The sequence below is a fragment of the Tupaia chinensis genome, unplaced genomic scaffold (assembly GCF_000334495.1).
Source record: "Tupaia chinensis unplaced genomic scaffold, TupChi_1.0 Scaffold000187_1, whole genome shotgun sequence".
NCBI lineage: Eukaryota > Metazoa > Chordata > Mammalia > Scandentia > Tupaiidae > Tupaia > Tupaia belangeri.
Window position 1 is genome coordinate 5,257,508 of NW_006159662.1, and position 21,005 is coordinate 5,278,512.

At 56.6% G+C, this 21,005-nt stretch overlaps 1 protein-coding gene across 2 annotated transcripts in view; it reads right to left on the bottom strand.

The window, feature by feature from the left end:
• KCNH6 (potassium voltage-gated channel subfamily H member 6) overlaps window positions 1–20,962 on the bottom strand; it is a 22,590-nt gene extending 1,628 nt beyond the window's left edge. The window contains exons 1-12 of one of the 2 annotated variants that reach the window (XM_006146812.3): window positions 20,887–20,962; window positions 19,900–20,130; window positions 14,906–15,067; window positions 14,615–14,820; window positions 10,548–10,973; window positions 9,035–9,189; window positions 8,790–8,875; window positions 6,685–6,884; window positions 6,295–6,547; window positions 2,824–3,017; window positions 1,279–1,363; window positions 592–754 (exon numbers count right to left, since the gene is read on the bottom strand). In XM_006146812.3, the coding sequence (XP_006146874.1) occupies window positions 592–754; window positions 1,279–1,363; window positions 2,824–3,017; window positions 6,295–6,547; window positions 6,685–6,884; window positions 8,790–8,875; window positions 9,035–9,189; window positions 10,548–10,973; window positions 14,615–14,820; window positions 14,906–15,067; window positions 19,900–20,130; window positions 20,887–20,962 (2,237 nt within the window). Of the gene's footprint in view, window positions 1–591; window positions 755–1,278; window positions 1,364–2,823; window positions 3,018–6,294; window positions 6,548–6,684; window positions 6,885–8,789; window positions 9,190–10,547; window positions 10,974–14,614; window positions 14,821–14,905; window positions 15,068–19,899; window positions 20,131–20,886 lie in introns of both variants that reach the window. The other variant, XM_006146811.3, reaches the window with a different exon arrangement.
• Between the last annotated feature and the right edge of the window lie 43 nt (window positions 20,963–21,005).

Genomic DNA, 21,005 nt, shown 5'->3' on the forward strand with positions numbered 1-21,005 from the left:
CGTCTCAAGGTCGTTAGCCGGCATGCGGTCCCTGCTGAGGGGAGTGGCAGCCTGGGACTCCCTGACACTATTTCCCCGCTAGGACCCAAAGCCCCGCCCAGTTCCCCCAGCACTTCTCTGTCTCTCGCCATGCCAGTGGACAGGCACTGAGCACACGACATTCAGTCCTCCTCATGATGTTTGACATGGGTATTATTATTTTCCCATTCGTGAAAGGGCAAACTGAGGCTCAGAGTGGTTAAAGAACTTGCCTGTACTCCTGCTGGAAAGTTACAGAGGAAGAATTTGAACAAAAGATCATCCCACCCCTAAGCTCTCACTCTGCCACCACACCCTTGCCATCCACAGGCCACAGTCCCTTTTCCAGGGCCTGTGTAATTTCTTTCCATGAAGGTGGGGGCCAGGTTGCTGGAGGAAACCATCCAAGAAATTGCACCTGGGGTCATGAGGATGGGGAGACCTGCAGCTATTCTAAAAGCCACCCTGCTCCCAGTGATATCCCTGAGCCACCAGGAGGGGGCACCTGAGCCTAGCCCACTACTGGGTAAGCCTTCAGCAGCCACCACCAGCACTGGCTTTGCAGGCACTCACCTGTTCACCTGGGCCTGGAGCCGCTCTAGCCTGGAGCCTAGTTCCCGAGGCCAGCGTTCTGGGTCTCCCTGAGGGTTTGGGGGGCTATGCCTTGAAGGCACTTGCTGTATTAACTCTGGCCAGAGGCCAGATGCATCTGAGATGCCCAGGGAAGGTGCTGTACCTGCAGGAGCAAAAGGGCAACCTGAGCTCAGTCTAGCTGGTTGCACAGGCCTGTCCCTTTGCACAGTCTGAGCCCCTCCCCCTACCTGCCAGGTGGACACAGGCTGTGGACAGTGGCTCTCCTAACCTGGGTGCCCTAGAGCGCAAGGTCCCGCCCTAAGGAGTTCTGGTTTCCAGGACCTAGGAGGACATAAGCCTGGGTAGAGAGCTGGGTCCTTGGCTTTGAAGGGGGCTGACAAAGGGGACCCTCTAGCCCTGGTCTTGCTGTCCAGGAAGCAGCAGTCCAGCAGGTTCCTTGATACCATGGTGGAGAATCCTAGGGGGCTGGCTGGTGTCCACCTCTAGGGGCAGCATGTAGCAAACAGGGAGCCCTTAATCTCTGGCTCTGGAAGAGGGACAAAGTCTTCCAGCCCTGAGCCCAGGGAGGGAGCCCCTCTCTACTCACCGAAGGGCTGAGGAAACAGATGGAAAGGACAGGAGAAGGGACAGGAGCTGGGCAGGGGCTATGGGGGCTGCTTTGCCCACCTGCCTGGTCGTTGTCAAGGAAGAAGTTCTGGCGGTCTTGATTGCCTGGAGCCTGTTGGGGTGATGACTGAAGACCCCCATCTGCCTTGTGGGGAACAAGAGCGTCAAGTAACAGGGACCATAGCTGGGGCAGCCTCTGTTCTCCCTGCACCCCCTCCTGTGGCCCTTGTCCCAACTAGGTGAGAAAGTGGTGGCAGCCAGCGACGCTCTGACAGCTTCCTGCAGGTTTTCTCCTGTGAGGGTGGGTGGGCTGGTGCCCAAGGCTCGGAGACAATGACCAAGCACTGGATGGCCACCAAGAGACCCCCACGGAGGTCTTGGGAGAGGGTGGGAGGCAGAGAAGCTGCTCTCCCAGAGCCCCCTTTTGGAATGTCGTAGTGCCCCCTCCTCAATGAGAGCCAGTGAGGAGCTTCCTCAGAGAGGGCTGGTCTGGAACTCCCAGTCCTCTCTGGAGGTGCCCTCAGCAGTGCCCGTGGCAGCCCTCCTGGGATGGAAGATAATGCAAGCATGGAATCCACATTGCTCCCGTCCTGGTATACCCTGGGGCGAGGGCACTCAGACCACCTGGTGGGCCCCTCAAGGCAGGGTCCTTCCTATTGATAGCTGTCTCTGTGCAGGTCAGGTGGGAAGGGAAATGGAGCAGAGGGGACAGTGTGCAGGGCTGCCCACACACAGCAGGAACCTGCCTCAGCACTCCCTTCCAGGAACTGGGCACAGGGCTTGGGCTTGCTGAGCTCCCTGCTAAGGCTCAGGGTTGGGGGAAAGCAAGAACCGAGGTGCTGAGACCTAGTGCCCGGCCTCAGCCAGTTTCCCTGCCATATGCACCCTCCCTCTCTTTCTAGGCCCCCTTGTCCATGAAGCCCTTCCAGGTGCTCCCGGATCTGGGCATTGCTGGTGCCACCTCTGTGCAAGCTTGGGCATCACAGACATTCAGTCTCTTCTGCAGACCCTCGTGACTTCTTCAGTTACCTAACTGCGTGGCTCTCTATTTTCCTGAGTTGTTAAAATCTCCTCTTGGCAATAAGCTTGAGAGGAAAGAACTGTAGCACTTCTTCACACTCCCTGTGTTTGCACCATGGGCTCTCTGGGTGGTAGACACCCTCTTTTTTATCTCGGTACAAAGTAGTGTCAAAAGCCCAGACTTTGGACTCAGAGAACTTGAATTTGCATTTCAGCTCTGCCATTTACTAGCTATATAGCTTTGGATGATTTATTGATCCTCTCTGACCCTCAGTTTCCTCATCCAGAAAATGGAGACAATGACACCATTTCCAAGAAGAGGCCTACATGAGATAACGTCAAAGGATCCCAGAGCGTAGCCCATAGTTGGCGCTCAATAAATGGTAGCTGCCATCATATTTAACATTATACAGGCCACGGTAGGCCCAGAAGAAATGATGACGGATGCAGGACAGGGCCCGGTTGAAGGCCAGTGGTCAGATGGGCCCCCTTAGACCAAGCCCTCAGCAGGCTGCCAGAGTGTCATTACCCGTTACCAGCTGGCCGAGAACCACCTCCCCCCCGGCCCACCCAGCCCAGACTCACGTCCCGCAGGTTGAAGGTGACCTCCAGCTTACTCCAGAAGCTGTCCGCAAAGGCAGGATACATGTCCAGGACCTCCAGCAGGTCTGCCCGCTGGATCTTGTGCAGGTCACAGTAGGTCAGGGCCCGCACGTCTGCACTGGACTTGCCCGGCCGCGCATGGAGGCTAACTGGTTCCCCAAAGATGTCGTTCTTCCCTGCCAGCCAGAGGGGTGGGGGTCCCTCCAGGGTCTGACTCCACATTCCCTTATGAGGAGCCTCCCTGGGGGTCCCTTGGCCATAACCTCCCCTCCACCTCAGGGATTCTGCCAAGCTGGAGCTTGATGCTTGGGATTGCGGTCTGGGGACAAGGCTGGCTGGGGGAGGCGAGGAGAGCAAGGGATATGCCCTGGCCCTGTCCTCGGAGCTCCACAGGGATCCGTTTGGAGACCCACCCCCAGTGTGTAGGTCCTTAGAACCACCGTCCATCACAATCTCACCTCCTGTGACCATGCTCCTTTGCCCTGGCCCCACTCCCACCCAGGGGCCTGTGGGCAGTAAGGGACGCTGCAGGCTCCCTGCCCCACTCTTCCTGCCCTCCTTGGCCTGCTGACCTTATAGAGCAGAGTTCAGGAAACCCAGGGCCAGGAGCACCCAGTTCACCCAGGACAGGGCCTGAGGCTTCTGTTTCTTTGTCTCCACACCCCCTGTGGAGCCAGGTAGTCAGCATGGCCCCAGCAGGGAAGCCTGGGGAAGTCACTGCCCCACTCTGGACCCCAGTGTCTTCATCTCTAAAAGGGGTATAACTATCTCTGGCTTGCCTACTCTCAGGGAGCTGTTTGGAGAAGCGGATGAGGTGATGTTCGAGAGAGTGCCTTGAAAAGCAAAAGGCCCCAGGCTTGGTCAGTGCAAGCCTTTGGGAGGGACGGGTGTCTCAGGGTGGACCTGGGGAGGACATTCACAGCAAGGGTGTGGCCCTCCTAGTACCAGATGCTGTGCTGGCCACAGGACAAAACATGAAGCTGCTGTCCCACCCATAAGGAGCCCCCCAATCCCACAGGACAGGCACATAGGCAGCCAGTGAGTTTACAACATGAGCTGTAGCGTCTCAGAACAGGGGAAAACCAGGACTGGACTATGCCTTAGTAGGCACAGTCTGCAAGGCTGACCCACGTGGGAAGGTCCTGGGTTCGTGTCCAAAGACCTCTGAGAATGCCAGGCAGGGAAGCACCCATGATCTAGGGCTGGCTGCGGCTGGGGTAGATTGTGGCATGGGGATCCTATTGGGGGTGCTGTCTCTTGGTCTCTTTCTCCCTCTCTCTGGGTCTCTCTTGTTTGTGGAAGAAATAAATAAACTTTAAAAAAAGAACAGGAGCTATGGGGCCATGGAGGAGAGGGGGGATTCCTTCTGCCAGGGGTGGTGGGGACAGGGAGGAGGACAGCTTACAGTGGAAGTAAAATGGGGGCTCTGTGGGGTGTGTTGAGAGAATCAAGGAGGACTAGCCCCCAGGAGAAAGGCAATCCTAGCAGGAGGATCCGTGTGGCCCAGCACTGCATGGTAAGGGCTGGTGGGGCAGACAGCCCAGGGCCAGGGGTGCCACAGACCACAACAACTTTCACACCCCATGGGGAAGGCTAGCCTTCTTAGCCTGGAAAAAATGCACAAGGGACGCAAATGGGTTATTATTGACAGAGGGATGGATAGGGACCGGACATTCCCCCCATGAGAACAGGATTGAAGGGCATTCACAGGCCTAGAGAAGAGAAAGACCCACCAGGGTAATGTGCAAAACCCTGGAGCTGGGAATCTGGGCATCGGTGTAACGTGATGGCTTTCTACTAGATGAAGAATTACAATCTCACAGCTATGTCTACTCAGGACAAAAAGAGAGGATTTTATGTCCCCAAAAGAACCTGAAATTGAACTAGCTTCTTAATTATTAATAATAATTATTATCCCTCCTACGTGGACAGCACTTCTGAAGTAGGCTGGGACTGAGGGAAGGTTTCATGGAGGAGTCTGCGATGGAGCCCAGCCTTGGAGGATGACAGGGGGCTGCCAGACAGAACCCCAGCATAGGGTGTTGTGGCAGAGCGGCAGCAGGTGCAAAGGCACTGGGGACAGAGATGGACAGGTGTAGAGAACTCTATGTAGTTTGTATGGCTGGCGGGGGATGGTGCAGGGCTCAGAGTGGCCAGACCATGAAGAGCTACGCATGCCACACAGGGAGTTACATTTGTCCCATGGGCCACCCTGGAAGGATCTTGAGCAGAGACATTTTGTACAAGCATGTGTTTCGGGAAACTGTGGAAGATGGCACATAGAGGTAGAGCAGACATAGGGTCATGAAAAGGGAGCCCCCGACACCTGCCCAGGAAGGACACGATGAGGACTGTGCCCAGGCAGAGCCAAGGAGACAGGTGTGGGATGGGGAGGTATCAGGGAGGAGAACAGAGAGGGCTCTGGCTGACCAGATAGTGGGCAGTGGGGCAGAAAGGGAGCAGGATGCCCCTGGCTTAACTCCAGCCTGGCCCAGGTGATGGGTGACGGTTCGTTCTGATGGGGATACAAATGAGCTGCTTGTAAGGGACGGTGATAACAGGCTGGGATAGGTTGAGCTTGGTCTGACTATGGAATATCAGGCTGCCCTTGCTCAGGAAGGAATGAAAGAGTCCCACCTAAAGAAAGATTGGAGCTGGGACAAAGCCCTGGGGGTCCTTGTGACACAAGGCAGAACCTGAGGCCATGGGAGCAAGGGACTGGATGAGAGTGTAGGATGAGGAAAAGAGCACCAGGGCTTGAGGACCACCAACAGAGGTCAGAGGGTGAGGAACAGGCAGAGGAGCCCCAAGGGGTCCGGCCCAGAGGAGACGGAGGAGAACCAGGTCATGGAAACCAAAGGAGGGCGAGGCTGAAGTCAGAGTCAGAGACTCAAGCTACAGCTGAAGTTACAGGAAGGCAAGGAAGGTGAGATTCAAGAAGAGGACCCTGGACATGCGATGCTCAGGGAGGTAGTGACTTGTCCAAGGTCATGCAACAGGTAAGTGGCAGAGGCTGCTTGTGACTGAGGTCCATCCCCCTGCCCAGTGCTAGTGTCCTTTGTCCAAATGTCCAGTTATCCCTGCAGCTGTACCCAAAGAGACTGGGACACCAGTGGGAGACACTCCCCACCCGCCAGACCCTCAACATATCAACCTGACTCCAAGAGTAGAAGGTAGGGCTTTTGTCTGGGCTTTTGACAGACTGGCAATGGGGAATCACTCTTGGCCACTTATTAGCCTGACTTCTCTGAGCCTCAGCTTTCTTTCCAGGAACATGGGATCTATGGCAGATGGCAGAAGGACTCAGTAAGTTGGCCCTAAAGTTCTCGGGGACACATGTTCCGCATGACTGGTCAGTAAAAGGTGCCACAATCCTCATTAGGAAGAGGGTGACCCACGCAGGGTGTCTCCAACCCTCCCCCAGTTCCCCTGGTCCCCTCTCAGCGGACTCACCTAGGATGGCCACGACCACATCGTCGCGCAGAATCTCGATGGAGCCGCGGGAAATGAAGTAGAGCGTGGAGAGCACGTCGCCCAGGTGCACCAGCGTGTCCCCCGGCGGCGCGTGCGTGGTCTTGAACTTGACAGCGAGCGCGCGCAGGCAGCCCTTGCTGGCGCCGCGAAAGGCTGGACAGTGCTGCAGCAGCGCGCGGTGCAGGTGCAGGCAGATGTCGGCCTGCAGGCACTCGGGGAAGCCCTTCAGCACCTGCGAGGGGGCGGCCGAGTCCAGCGGGGCGCGGCCAGGGGTGGGACTGGGGGAATGGAAGGGGAAGGCTGTGGGGACGCCTGAGCCCGAGGATCCAGTGACCGCCCGCCCCACCCCGGCCGGGTGCTAAGGCTCACCGCGTTCATGTCGATGCCGTTGGTGTAGGACCAGGCGTGCTGGAAGTACTCCTCCAGGCGCTGTCGCAGCGGGTTGGGAATCTGGTGGAAGCGGATGAACTCCTTGATGCGCAGCATCTGTGCATGGTAGCGCGCGGTCCCCGAGTACAGGCGCTGGATGATGGCGGACACGTTGCCGAAGATACTGGCGTACATCAGGGCTGAGAGGATGGGCACAATAAGGGCATCAGCATCCCCACCTGGCCGCCCCACTCCAGGGCCTACTTACTCCAAGCCCTGGCAGCCCCCCTGGCCAAGGACCCCTGGGTCTGGTCCAAGTCAGAAGTGTCCAGGACGACGCCAGGGCGCATGTGGGGAGAAGGCCTGGGGGCTTTCTGTCCTCTCTGCCTTGTGCCTCCTGGCCTCTAACCCCAGGCCCAGAGTCAAACCCTCACAAAGAACAAACTAGGGCAGGAATTTTTGGTTTTGTTTTTAGTTCAAATTTGTTTACTCCTTCTAGTTGTACATTATAATACAGGGAAAGCTCTTGGTTTGACCCATTTTTTCCCCCACGTTTTTGTTTTTCTGGGCTTTCACATCTCTAAATACTCTGAACATGACAACTTAACCTATGTGTAAAATTCCACGCTGCCTCTTGTGTTCCTAAGCCAGGTGTCTTGGAAGCAGGCAGCTCAGAGCAGGGACTGAGTTGGCCACCTGGGCTGGGACTGGGTCTGGAGATGACTTAGCTGTGCCCCCTGGCAAGTTAGGACAGTAAACTGAGCTCTGTAAACTGAGCTCATGAGGGAATAAAGTGTGAGCTTTTGTAAAATGCTCGAGGCAGTGCCAAGTGGGGCTGGTTTTGCAGGCATGCACCTGTGCAATCATGGGATTAAGACCCTGTGTTTGGGACCAGCAGATGGCCTTAACAGTTACGTCACTGAACTCCCACATAGTCGACTGCGGTTCAAGTCCCGAACTCGGCAGCTTAAAATTCATGCCAGGCATGAGTGTATATGCGTGCCCAAAGTTCCAAAGGGAGAATGGTGAAGAAAGGATTGTGACGTGGCCATCCCTCTGGGGGCCAGTTTCTCACTTTTTGTCTCTTCGTCTCTCCGGTGAGCACAAGCGCCCTATAGTAAACTCTCAAAAAAAAAAAAAAAAAAAAAAATAGACCCTGTGTTTGGTTTAATGCTCTCACAGTCTCAAAATCTTTTTTTTTTTCTTTTTAGAGAGCTATTTTTGCTACAGGGTATGTGTGCTCACCAGAGAGAGAGAGAGAGAGAGAGAGACAGAAAGTGAGAAATCACCCCCAGGGGGGATGGCAATGCTGCAATCTTTTCTCCTCTAGTGTCCTCTTAGGATTTTAGGCACATATGCACACGTGCCTGGAGTCAATTTTAAGTCACCAGGTCGTGACTTGAACTGCGGTCAACTACATGGGAGTCCACAACATAACCATTTTGCCATCTATTGGTCCCTAAATCTTAGCAGTTAGCATAATGGCCATGTCGTTGAACTCCCATGTAGAAAGTGATTTCTCGCTATCTGTCTCTTTGTCTCTCTCTGTCTCTCTGGCTAGTGCACACGCCCTATAGCAAAAACCTCTCAAAATAAATAAATAAATAAATAAAGTGTCATCTTAAAAATTTTTTTCATAATAATTTATTTATTTAATTTCATTTGTTGTTGTTGTTGTTATTATTATTATTATTATTATTTTCAACTTCACCAGAGAGACAGAGAGAAAACGGGAAAGCAAGAAAGCAAGTCACCAGGTCTGGGACTCAAACCACAGTCGGCCATGTGGGAATCCAGTGCCTTTAACTACCATACCACCTGCTGGCCCCTCTTAATGAATTTTAACAAGGGGCTCTACGTTCTCCTTTTGCACTGGGCCTTGCAAATGAGGCAGCTAGTACTAGTGCTGGCATCCAGCGAGGGCCAATGGGTGCTTTTTTTTGGTATAATTTTGTATAGTTTTGTGTATAATGCAGCAGATGCAAGGGTGCCCCGTGCTGCTCACTCAGGACCAGCGCCAGCACACTGCTACTGTATGCTATGTCTTGTTACAAACTAAAAACAGAACTCTACGGGTAAGATCTGCGGCATGAGGTTGCACTCACAGCCGATGAGCATGACGCAGATGGAGAAGACCTTCTCAGAGTTGGTGTTGGGGGAGACGTTGCCGAAGCCCACGCTGGTGAGGCTGCTGAAGGTGAAGTACAGGGCCGTGACATACTTGTCCTGCACCGAGGGGCCTGAGGCTGGGTCGCTGCCATTGTAGCGCTTGCCGAGCTGCACGCCCAGGCTGTCCAGCCAGCCAATCTTGGGCTCCAGGTAGGGCCGCTCCACATTGCCGATGGCGTACCAGATGCAGGCCAGCCAGTGCGCGATGAGTGCGAAGGTGCACATGAGCAGGAAGAGCACAGCCGCCCCGTACTCAGAGTAGCGGTCCAGCTTCCGGGCCACGCGCACCAGCCGTAGCAGCCGTGCTGTCTTCAGTAGCCCAATCAGGGTCGTGGTCTGGAAGGGCAGAGAAAGGGCCACAGGGCTGGTGGTCAGACCTTGAAGGGGGACAGTCAGGACAGCATTTGTTCACTTGCACATACGACCACATAGTCATTCAGTAGCCATTTATGGAACACCTTCTCCAGCCAGACACTAGGCAGTGGGGCGAAGGGTGGGACCTCGAGGAGTTTTCTGCCTACAACTCAAAATGGTGTTTTGGTTGCTAGGACAGAAGTCTCATGGGAGCATGGAGGAAGAGGAGGTTAAGTGCAGGGGAAGGTCAGGGGAGGCTTCACAGAGGAGGTGATACATGAGCTGAGTCTAGAGAGAAGAGGCTAGATCTCCAGGCAGACAGGAGTGGGGAGAAAAGGCATTCCTGGCACAAGCAGTGGCACAGAGGTGTGAAGGGGCACACGGGAAACCAAAGGAGGCATTGCAGCCTGGAACACAGTGCGGGAGATGGCGCGGCAGAGAAGCAAGACTGGTAGGGTAGGCAGGCCAGTTCCTATGGGCCCCGCGCTCCAGAAGGACCTTTGTTTTTATCCCAGAGGCCTTGGGGAGCCATGGAAAGTTCTGAAGAAGGCACTGGCAGGGTCAGGAAAGTGATCCGAAACTTGCTCTGACCACTGTGTGGAAAGGAGGGAGGCTGGCAGGTGTGGTTTCTGCAGAGGTGAGTAAAAAGGCCACTCAGTGTCCAGATGGGATGGAGGGAGTAGGGAGGAGGGGAGAGGGCTTGGGGGTGGATTTGCTGGCGGGGAGCAACCGTGGGCTTGGGAGTAGAGCCCTGCTGGACAGCCCCTGCTGGGCAAGCTGGGGCGATGAGGGAGCGGAACACAGGAGGCAGAGCTGAGACTGACTGAGCTCCTGAGGAGCTGGGGCAGGAGCGGGAGATGGGACTACAGTGTGAGAACGGCTGAACAAACTCTCACGCCACCCACAGGAGGCAGAGCGGGCATGGTGGAAGGGCTGAATGGGGTGGGGCATAAGGCGGGCTGGACTGCCTTCAGAGAGCAGCTGTGGATCCCCTTCCAACTCCGATCGTGACCATGTTTAGAAGTCAGCCTGGAGAGTGGGAATACAGGAGGGGCAGAAAATTCGGCACAGAAGAGCCTACTGGCATCTTCTCATCTCATGAGGGCCAGCTCAGAGAGAGGGGCCAGAGAGGGCAGCACCAGGCTTGGGGGCACAGCCTTAGCCGGGCCTTCTCCAGGGCTGGGAGATGACAGAGGTCTGAGGTCTCCTGTCATCTCCCCTTGCCTTGGTGAAGGTCTCAGTGCCAGGAATTATCTGCACCCAGGGCCGTGAAGCAGGGTGGCTTCAGGACTAGGCTGCAGGGGACAGCCATGGCCTCGGCCTGGGAGGGGTCTGCTCACCTCATCAGAGCCAGTGCGGAAGATGAGCAGGTCGAAGGGGATGGCAGCCACCATGTCGATGAGGAACCAGCCCTTGAAGTAGTGCACGGCGATGCGGCGGGGGTGGCTGACCACTTCGTCGTTGGTGTTGACATATGTGGTACGGAAGTTGATGACAATGTCCACGACAAACATGATGTCCACAATGAGGTCCACCACGGTGAGTGGACTGCAGGTGTAGCCGCAGGTGCCACGCTGTGACTCATCCTGGTGGCTGAGCAGGAAGGCGGCCGAGTAGGGCGTGAAGACGGCTGTGTAGATGACCAGCAGCAGGATGAGCCAGTCCCACACGGCCTTGAAGGGGCTGTAGTGCAGGATGGGCCAGCGGTGGATGCGCGGCGCCTGCAGCTTGTACTCCGGCAGCACGTCCGCACCCAGCGACAGCACCTGCGAAGCAAGGGACAGTGCCAATGAGGCCAGTGCGGGCCTCGGGGAGGAGTAGGCGACAGCTCTGCTGGGGCCAAGCATAGTCCAGAAGGACAAAGTAGTCCAAAACAGTGTCCCTCAGGGGCCAGCAAGTAGCATGGTGGTTAAGGCGCTAGACTCCCACTTAGCCGACCTGGTGGCTTGAAACCCACACCAGGCATGTGTGCATTGGCTGAGCGGGAAGGCGGCCGAGTAGGGCGTGAAGACGGCTGTGTAGATGACCAGCAGCAGGATGAGCCAGTCCCACACGGCCTTGAAGGGGCTGTAGTGCAGGATGGTCCCGCGGTGGATGCGTGGCGCCTGTAGCTTGTACTCTGGCAGGACATCTGCACTCAGGGACAGCACCTGGGGGTGGGGCCGCAGGTGGTCAGGGGGAATGGCCACCACTGGTGAGATGGGATGAGGTCAGGAAGGAAGCAGTAGGAGAGGGTGGGTGACAAGAGCTAGGGAGGGCAGAGGGAATGAGGGCAAGATGGGTGGGTGATGTAGGAGAGGCCAATGCTTATGGGGGCACCTGGGTTGGGAGGAGGCGAAGAGAGGGGAGGCAGATACAGGAGGGTGCAGCTCTGTCCCATAGTGACCTCAGGTCTGAAGTGCCTAAGCCTCCTCAGGAGCAGGCTATCCTGTTGTGGGTGGAGACAGCATGGGGAGGGCCAGAGAGTCATCTATAGGCACGTTCCAAAAAGGAGTGCAGGCAAGGGGAGGGCGGAGTGGGCCAGTCCTCTGCTGTGAGTCAGGGTTCCTGATGGAAACAGGTCTCCCCCAGAATAGCCTCTTCATTACATAGGGCCCTCAGGACCCTGGACCAGTGAGAACTCACCTACCCTGGGGTCAACTTTCAGAGCCTTCCAGGGTAAGGGTAATCCTGGGGTCTGGATGGGCCTGGGGCACCAGAGAGCCCCAACTACTTCATATACATCCAAGGAAGCTTTGAGTCATTCCAATCAGTGGAGCCCCTTCGCCTTGGCCTCTCCCTGCCTCCAAAACTAGCCAACACAGGGTCACTGGGGCCCAGTCCAACATGCCCAGGCTCTGCCCAACTGCCCGACATGAGAAACAGCAGGGGGCATCAGGAAGGACAAGATGTTTGAAGCCAGACTTCGCAGACCAAATCCCAGGTCTGACACTTGCTATGTGTGTCTTGGGGCAAGTTTTATAACCTCCGAAAGCCTCATCTCTCTCATCCTTAAAAATGGGACCACGAAGGACAGAGAAATCCTTAAGGTGGTTGTGGTTAAATGAGATGCACCTATTAGTACCTGGATGGTACAAGCCACTCTAGGCAGCCATTCCTCTTGCTCCTTCATCCTGTGTTGGACACCGCCCCAACAAGGATGGAGCCTGAGGGGTGTCCCACAAGCACCACCACCACCGCCCCCAATGCACACACACAGCAGATCAGGTCTGATGGGTCTGGTGGATGGTTCTGATTTAAGAAAACCTGGAATGTAACCTGCAAACCAGAGCAACTAGCAGATGGGATCACAGCACAGAAGATCCATCAAAGGGCTGGATTTCAACCAGCAGGTTCCAAATCTGCCACCCAAACCTTCGGAGGGCCCACATCGTCCCCACCCTGCAGTGACTCTCTGCTCAGCCTTCAGGCCTCAGCCCATACTTCATTTGCCCCAGGAAGTTCCCTTTGACTCTTTTTTCTCTGCCCGGCCTATACCCCTGCTCACGTGGTTATTCTCTGCTAGACTGCAAGTCCCGTGGGCCTCAGACCTCTTGCCCAGCCCACTGGCCCTGTGTCCCAGCACTCGGCCCAGGTGGGCTCTCAGCTTTGGGCAACTGGATGAACACCAGAGGCTCAGGTTCTGGTCACCCCTGGGTGTCAGAGCCACTCCCTCGCCTTCTCAGCTGCCCAGGACCACACTAAAATGAGAAAATAAAGCACATATCACTGCCAGGCCCTTCCCTGGCCTTGTCTGTGTGGGGAGAGTGAGCAGAGGCAGGAATTTGGGGGGGCTCTTCCAAGACTGCTAAGAGGGGAGTATCTGGTTCCTCAGCTCCTTAAGGCCCCAGACAGGGAAGCCATCTACCCACCACAAAGACAGCAGAAGGTGCCGGCCCACACTGCCTTTGCCCCCAGTACTCACTGCCTCCAAAGCTGGCACAAAGGGTCTTTCCATGGCAAAGGCCACCTTGTCCAGTGTCACGTGGAGCTACACCCCCAGGACATGGGGCCCTCTGAGTTCCAGCTGAGGCCGATGTGCCTTCCTTACTCTGGGCCAGTCCCTCCCTCCCCTGTGCTCTTCGGGCACCTCTTCCACCTTAGGGCCCACATGGGGCTGTGACAGGAGCAGGCAGGCTGGGGAGCAGAGACCATGGGCCCAGTCCAGTTTGCTGGCCTTTACAGATGACTCTCCAGTCTAAGAGCAGAGCCCCACTGGGGTGCCACTGCCAGCAGCACCCACCTCAGAGGCCCAGGGTTGGGAAGCTGGAGGGGCTTCCCTGACACTGGGCCATCCTGCTTGACCTCAGAGGGTCAGCCCTGCAGCCTGGGTCCCTCCTTTTTGCAGGTCCTTGCACTCAGTGAGGGGCTGAGTGGTCTCACCCACACCTAGTCCCAGCACTGACTGCGCTTCAGATGAAAAGGGGCAGGGCGAAGAGCTGCCACGGTCCCCCATGAAGGGATAGCCCCAGGGGAAGCTTGGAACAGCCCCTCCCATTCTGCACCTCCTTGCCCAGCCTTGGCACAGGTCCTGTCTATGGCTGAGCGCTTCATCTGTCTCTTAGGGCTGGTGCTATTTAAGGTCAAATGGTCTTTAGAGACCACTTAGTCCAACTCCTCACTCCAGATGACAGCTCTGAGGCCCAGAAAGATGTGGTGGGGGGGTCCTTGCCCATGGACACATGATAAGTCAGAGCCAGACCTGGTCACCAGAGCCTGGGGTAGGGCTCTTTGCATTTCCCTCTGGAATAGTGAGGCCATGAAGCCCTGTGAGAAGGGACAGCGGGTCAACCAAAACAGAGGTCGAAGGGGAGTTTGCCTTGGGGTGGCCAAGGAGGAGCTCTCAAGATGGTACCCAGGCTAGGGGGGCATTCAGGACCTGGTCCCCAAGAAGCTGCTCAAAGCTACCTGGAGGTGCTGCCCCGCCCCTTTACCTGGCATGCAAGAGGATCCTGTGGCTAGATTGGGGGTCAAGGGAGATGGCTGTCACCTCAAAGGCAAGGGACAAGAACAGGAGTGAGGGCCTCCTGCCATCTTTCCTTTCTCTTTCTCTTTGCATGGCCCTAATATATCCCCTTTCACCCTCTCTGTCCCTGTGACCGGCAGATCCTTGGGCGGACCCCCAAGGTGGCTTGTGTGTTCCCCACCGACAAACTTCTCCAGGCCTAGGAGATAGCACTACTCACAGATCCTGCTTACCCCAACCTCCCCAGGCTCCAGGCACTGGTCATCAGGGCCGGGGCCTCAGGGCAGGCCTTTGAGCCTAAAGAATCAGACTCAGCAGGACAGGAGGCCTGGGCTCAGACCAGACACTAGGGGGCTGGAAAACCTGATCTGTCTGCCAGCTGAAAGATCCAGGACCCAGGGCCTAGGAGAAGACCCTGGAGGCCTGGCACAGCCCTGCCCATGTTGCCCTGTAGGCTCGCACCTGGGTGACCTTCTCAGTGACATTCTGCGTCCGCTCCACCACCTTGTGGGGTGCGATGATCTCAATCTCTGTGTTGGAGCCCGAGCGGTGCTTCTCCAGGTTGAACTCCACGAAGTTGAGAGTGAACTGCGGGATCTGGCTGATGGTCTTGTACTTGCCCCTGCTGGTGCCAGGGCCCTGCCCGCCCAGCCTGCCACGGGAGCCCTCTGCAACCAGGGCCAGGGTCAGTGCAGTCAGGGCCAGGGAACCAGCTGCTCCACTGGGTGTCCCTCACCACCCATCCCACCTCACCGGAGCCCAGGAAGCTCTGGGATAGCAGGCGCTGGGGTAGGCTGCGACCTTCATTCTTGGCCAGGACCTGGGCCAGGTCCTCGAAGTTGAGGATGAACATGATGACTGCCCCTTCCTCGTTCTTCACAGGCACCACATCCACCAGGCAGCGGAAGCTGGAGGCTGCAAACACCGTTGCACCATTGCAAACCATTACAAACCATTTGCAATGGTTGCAAACAGCGCTGACCCCTCCCCCCCCAGGTCAGGGTGGTCAAGGTAGGGGTCCCCTCCTGCAGTGGCCTGGCTAGGGAGGGGCTGATCAAAGGCCAAGTTAAGGGCAGCCACTGGTGTGAAGAGGCCTGGAAAGTGACCACAGCTTTTGGGCAAAGGGTGGGAGAGGCTGCTTGGCAGGTGCCCCATCCACAGAGCAGAGGTAGAGAGAGCAGCTAAGCTGTTCATTAGGAGATAATGTAGCTGCAGGCCCAGGTCCATGCTCGCCCCTCAGCTCAGGGCTTATCGAGGTTTGCTTCTGTTATAATTAAAGCTGAGCAGATGGGGGTGGATTAAGTGGGGAGGTGAGCTTGGACATTCTACCCATGTAGCTCCCCTGACACGGAAGGAACTCATTGTTGGCAATATGCTAAGTGCTGGGCACCAGGCCAGTTGGCACATTAGGCCTCAGGAGGTCCTTGAGGGGCAGGCAGAGACCCCAGTTCTGCAGATGATAGGCTGGGGTCTGAAAAACTGACTTGCTGGGGCTGGAAGGTAATTTCTGGGCTCTGAGCATCCAACTAGAAAAGGGAAGAGACTTATTTGGGAGGAGGGCGCTGAGGTAAGGGCCAGGTCTGGGAGGAGCATGGGGTCTCCAGGTCTTTCAAGGTCATGTGGGGCCAGGACAGGCCCCTCCTGCCACTCTCCCCTCTCTCTGGGGCAGCCAGATCCAGCTGTTGGCTTCCCTGCACCTCTCAGACCACAGTCTCTGTCCTCTCTGCCCCATGGGCGAGCAGAACAGTACCAGCTAAAATGCCACACACCTAGTCTGTGGGTGGGCCTTCCTGTACCGCCCTCTCCATGGGAGTCCTACAACCCTCAGTTTAAACTGCTGGCAGGTGTTGGGCCCAAAGGGCAGGATCTTCAAGTGCAAGGGCCTGGGTAACCATGCAAATGAGAAGGCAGAGCTGTATTCCCTGAGGGCAGGTTAGGACCTATCACAGGTGTTGTTTGGTGATTAAGTGAATGACAGCCTGGTGTGTAAAAGTGAGGGGACAGAGGCTGACTGGCAGAGGACTGACTACTTGACTGCTCTTCTCCAGATTCCCTATTTAGTGCTTGTTTTCCCTCAGGTGACCCTCAGTCACTAGAGCTGGGGTGCAACTGAGCCACCCCCATCCTCCCTCCCACTTTCCTCTCCAGGAGCAGGAATCTCCCAGATCAGATTCCTGGACTTCCGGGCACCAGGCAGCCATCTGCCAGCTGCTGCCTGAGCCCAGGGAGACATCCACACCAGGGAGAGGCCGTCTGCTTGGCCTGACCTACTCCTGGCTCAGAACTCTGGCCCTGCCTCCCAGGCCAGAGCCTGTCACTCTTGTCAGCCTCAGGCATGGCGAGGCTTGGGCACTGGGACCTGGCCAGGAAGCCTCCTTGGCCAGCAGCCTGGGACACTACCCCCAAGGCAGATTATCTCCTCAATCTCTCTGGCACTGCAGAGATCTGCCGGGCAGGGGACAGGCAAAGGGCAGAGCTGGGCAGAGGAACAGGGCCTCCAGGCTCTCCGTGCTGCTGGGGGCTGTCAGGGCCCAGTCTTAGCGTGGCTGCACCCGCGTACCCATCCTATTGTTGGAAAGCCAAGGCTGGGAATGGACCAAAGACCAGCCCATCCTAGCAATGAGGGCTGAGGTCAGTGAAGGTATCCCCTGCCCCATTCCTGGGCGTGCAGCCTCAAGGCTATGAGAATGCAGGAGAGCTTCTCTCTCCCCCCTCCCCCTGCCCTAGGCTGTCCTTGTTTACCCATGGCTCAGAGCCCACACTTCACTGTGTTTGAGTGGCTGGAAGTGGGTGAGTGTATCGTCTTGGGTGGTTCCCAGGAGTGGCAGTGTTCCAGTGCGCTTATCCTATCCCTGGAGAGGAACCACTGCTTCTGCCCATTTCTCCCCTGGGGGGCTCTTCCTGACACCCACTTCTATGTTCAAGGGCAGCAGGTGAGTCTGCCTTCTGGGCCACCCCACTTCTCTCTGCTCCCTGTCCTTGTCACGCTCCTTTCTTCAGCTCTCCTCACACCATGGGGCCCCTGGCCCTGCCCTCCCTTCCTCAGCCTCCAAGCTGGCCTTCAGCCATCTCTAACGGACACCCCATCTGGCATGGTGCAGGGCCCTCTGGGAGGAGCTGGTGCTGACCATAGTTGCCACTCAGAGTAGTAGCTTGGTCCTCCTGGCTTCTGTGGGGAGCACAGGGACAACTCTGGGGGAAGGTGGTGCGGACAGTGGCCCTGACCTCAGCCCTCGCTCTGTACTTGTCCAGAGCTAAGGACCAGAGAGGCCCCAGGCTTCTCTAGTCTGGCTTGGAAACTAGGAATTCTGGAATCATCAGTGAAGACAGCAAAGACTGGCAGGGCTAGGCCTTCCACAAGTGCCCAGTGGGGGCAGAGATGGGGGTGGGGGGGTCCAAATGCTCCCTGCCCCTTCTCCAGACTCTCCGTGGGTCTAGTCCCACCACAGTCCCGTTCTTCCTTAACAGTTAGGTTCTCACTTTTCCCAGCACAGGCAGATAGAACAACAGCCAGTTTCTCAGGGGTCTCTGAGCTCTCTCTCATGGGGGAATTTTTACCAGGTGCCCTGGCCTCTCTGAACTCAACTTTATGTGGCTGCACACTGTGGAGGTACATGAACACAGACCCTCCTCTTTGACTTCGAGAATTTCCAGTGGATTACCCCTTCAGAGGAAAAGAGGATTATAAATAAATCAGCTAGAGATCTGTTCAGGACCCCTTCCCACCTCCCCGGAGTCAGGAGGTGGGAGGAGAAGAGGATTGACCTGAGGAGGGAGAAAAACCACCATTAGAATGCCCTTCAGCAGAACTGTGAGACATGTACAAATATGATTTTTCAAAAAGGATCGTGTGATCAGAGTGGATGTCTCCGAGTTACCTGAGCACCACGTTTTCCTTAGGGCCATGCAGGCCAAGAAGCTCGCCTCTCTGAATCTCAGGAAGGTCTGGGTGGTCAAAGCCTTAGGCCACAGGACAGACAGGGAAGGGCTGAGTGTGGGGTGGGGGGAGACCGGGACTTGTGGGGCACCATTCTCACCCACGGCCAGTAGCTAAAGGACCCCAGCAGCGTTCTGAAGACCAAGTCCTGACCTCAGTGGGGGGCTTGGCTTTGACCTCCACCTCTGCCCAGGTACCTGCAGGGTGGTGTGGAGAGGACCTCTGATCCCATAGCCTGAAGGTCTGGATGAATTCTCATGCCTCTGGGGCCCATAGACATGCAGAACAGATGTCCCCCTCTCATTTCCTGCTGTCCCATCCTATTCCCCTAGGACCCTTCTCACTCCCCTGACTGTCACCTCCTCTCTGCAATGATGTGAAGAGGTGAGCTCACAGCTTTTAAAAATATTCTGACTTCATTAACCCTGTGAGTACTGTCACACTAAGCCAGATTCTTCCCAACTTCTGAGTGCTGCTCTGCCACGTGCTACTCTCTGGGGTGGCAGAAGCAGGGGACAGCTAGGACCTGCCCCAGAAGACTATACACACATATACACATATATGCATTCACATATGTTCACAATCATGTTACACACACACACACACACACACACACACACGGCTTCTGGGACCCAGGCTCTCAGTACCCCTCAGTCTCAAACCAAAGGTAACCCCTTTATCTGTACTTGGGTGGCCTCATGGCTGCCTCCCCTGGGGGCTTCTTTCTCCCGGGAGCTTCCTTCCCCAAAATTCAAAATTCCCACCTCTAAGCACAGAGGCAGGTGGGGTCTTCTCTCCCCTCTTGGGATTACTCAGAACAGACATGGAGAAGGGAGGAGCCTGGAGATGGGTTCCAGCCCTGGGTTGGGCCCTGGCATGGGATCTTGGGCATGTCCCTTCTACATCCATGAAGCAAATGAAGGAATTGTCTAAGCCAATAGTTCCTAAACTGGCAGAACATCAGAACTGCCAGGGAGATTTTCCAAATACACCTGCCTGGCCTCATCTCATCCCTTCTGAGTCAGCCTCCCTCTAGGGAAAGTGCGCTTTGGAAAACATGCTCCAGGTAACCCAGACGTAGAACCAGGCTGGGAGCTGTGGGTCCAGGAGACTACTAAAGGATGTGCAGGCTCAGATCCTAGTTGCCCCCCTCCACCCCCCCAAGGCCAGTGGGGACCCTGTGGGCCTAGAGTGAGGATCCCAAAGGGCTCTGAATTCTGTCCTCAGTCCTGATCCTATGCCTCTGTTCTGCCTGCAGAAAGCTCAACCTGGCAGAACAACCCAATGCCAACCATCTGGATAAGGCTCTTGGTCAGGGCAACCTCCAGACCCTATCTCCCCAAAGAATTGGGGCTGGAAAAGCCAGGCTCACCCCTCTTTCCCAGAGAGCAGTCCCCAAACCTTGCCTGGACATACAGGCCTCGAGGGGGTGACTCCTCCCCTAATCTCCAGAGCAGACTGAGATGAGGGAAGGTTAATTTCCATCCCAGCTGCCTGACAGCTGGGGCTGACAGTGACAGAGTGGATAACCAGAAGACAAGGGACAAGAGGGAGGGATGGTGGAGCAGGAGGCCCTGCCCCTAGAGAGGACCAGCAGGTGGCTCAGTTTGGTCCCTAGCCCTTGAAAAAGACCCCAGGAGACATTACAACCAATGGCTTCCCCCTACAGATGAGGAAACTGAGGCCCAGCGAGGGGACAGAATTTTTCCAGGTCCTTGGGTCACTGGCCAATGCCCTCCCCAGTGCCTCTCCGGCTGGACAAAGAGGGCCCAAACCCACCCTGCCGGACTCTGATCCCTGCGAGCCTCACCATCTTTGCGGTAGTAGAGGATGTCCACCTTGCACTCCTCGGCTCCCAGCAGGGCCTGCGCCAGCCGGGACACAGCACTGCTTGGGGTGTTGGGGCCGGTGAGGAAGTCGCAGGTGCAGGGGCGCTGCATCACCTCCACGCGGGAGTAGCCGAAGAGTTCGCAGAAGCCGTCATTGCAGTAAATGATGGCACAGTTCTCCATCTGAGCATTGGCAATCAGGAACTTACGACCTGGGGTGGGAGGTGGGAGGTGGGAAGACCACAGCAGCAAGGATTGGGTGGCAGGGAGAAAAAGATCGCGGGGACTCTTGGTGGCAGTGGCAGGGATTTAGATGCAGGGAGGCTAGGTCAGGTCTGGGGAGCTGGGAAAGACCAAGGAGGCCAGATTCATGGGGGAAGGTCATCCCTCCTGGGAGTAATGAGGGGGTGGCCTGCAGTGGGGAGCAGGATGGTGACCAGGGAAGTGGGGGGGGGAGTCAGGCCTGGGGATTCTGGGAAGAGCAGGGTAATAAGGGTAGGTGAGGTGGGAGGAAAGTTGAAGGCCTCCTGGGGGGGATGTTGGGGGGAGCAGGGATGTGACTTGGTGGAGAGTCAGGCCTGGGGAGAGGTCCTGGGAAGACCAGCTGGCTAGGGTCAGGAGGTGAAAAGGAAAGGAAGTGAAAGAGAAGGAGGAAACCACTGGAGAAAGGGGGGTATGAGGAGCAGAGGGAGAGCGGGAGGTCAGGGTTTAGGGCGCCAAGAAAACAGCTCTTCGGGAAGAGGGGAGGGGCCGCAATCTACCCCTCCTGTCCCGGCTGAGAGGACAGCATTGGAGGTAAGTAGGGTCTGCTGGAAGGGGTGTCTGGGGCACCAAAGCGGAGGATTTTGCGTTCAGCATCCGGCACCCTCCACCCCATCTTGCCCCGTGAGAAGTTAGTAGAGATCTAGCCCCTCCTGCCGCTGAGCCAGGCCTCCTATCGGTCTCTCCCCCCCAACACACACACTCACTCTGGCCCTCGAACTTGCGAATGATGGTGTCCAGGTAAGTGTTTTGGGGAGCGACGTGGCCCCTCCGGACCGGCATCTTTCGGCCGCGGCCCCTGTCCGGAGCCACCCGCGCCCCTGGC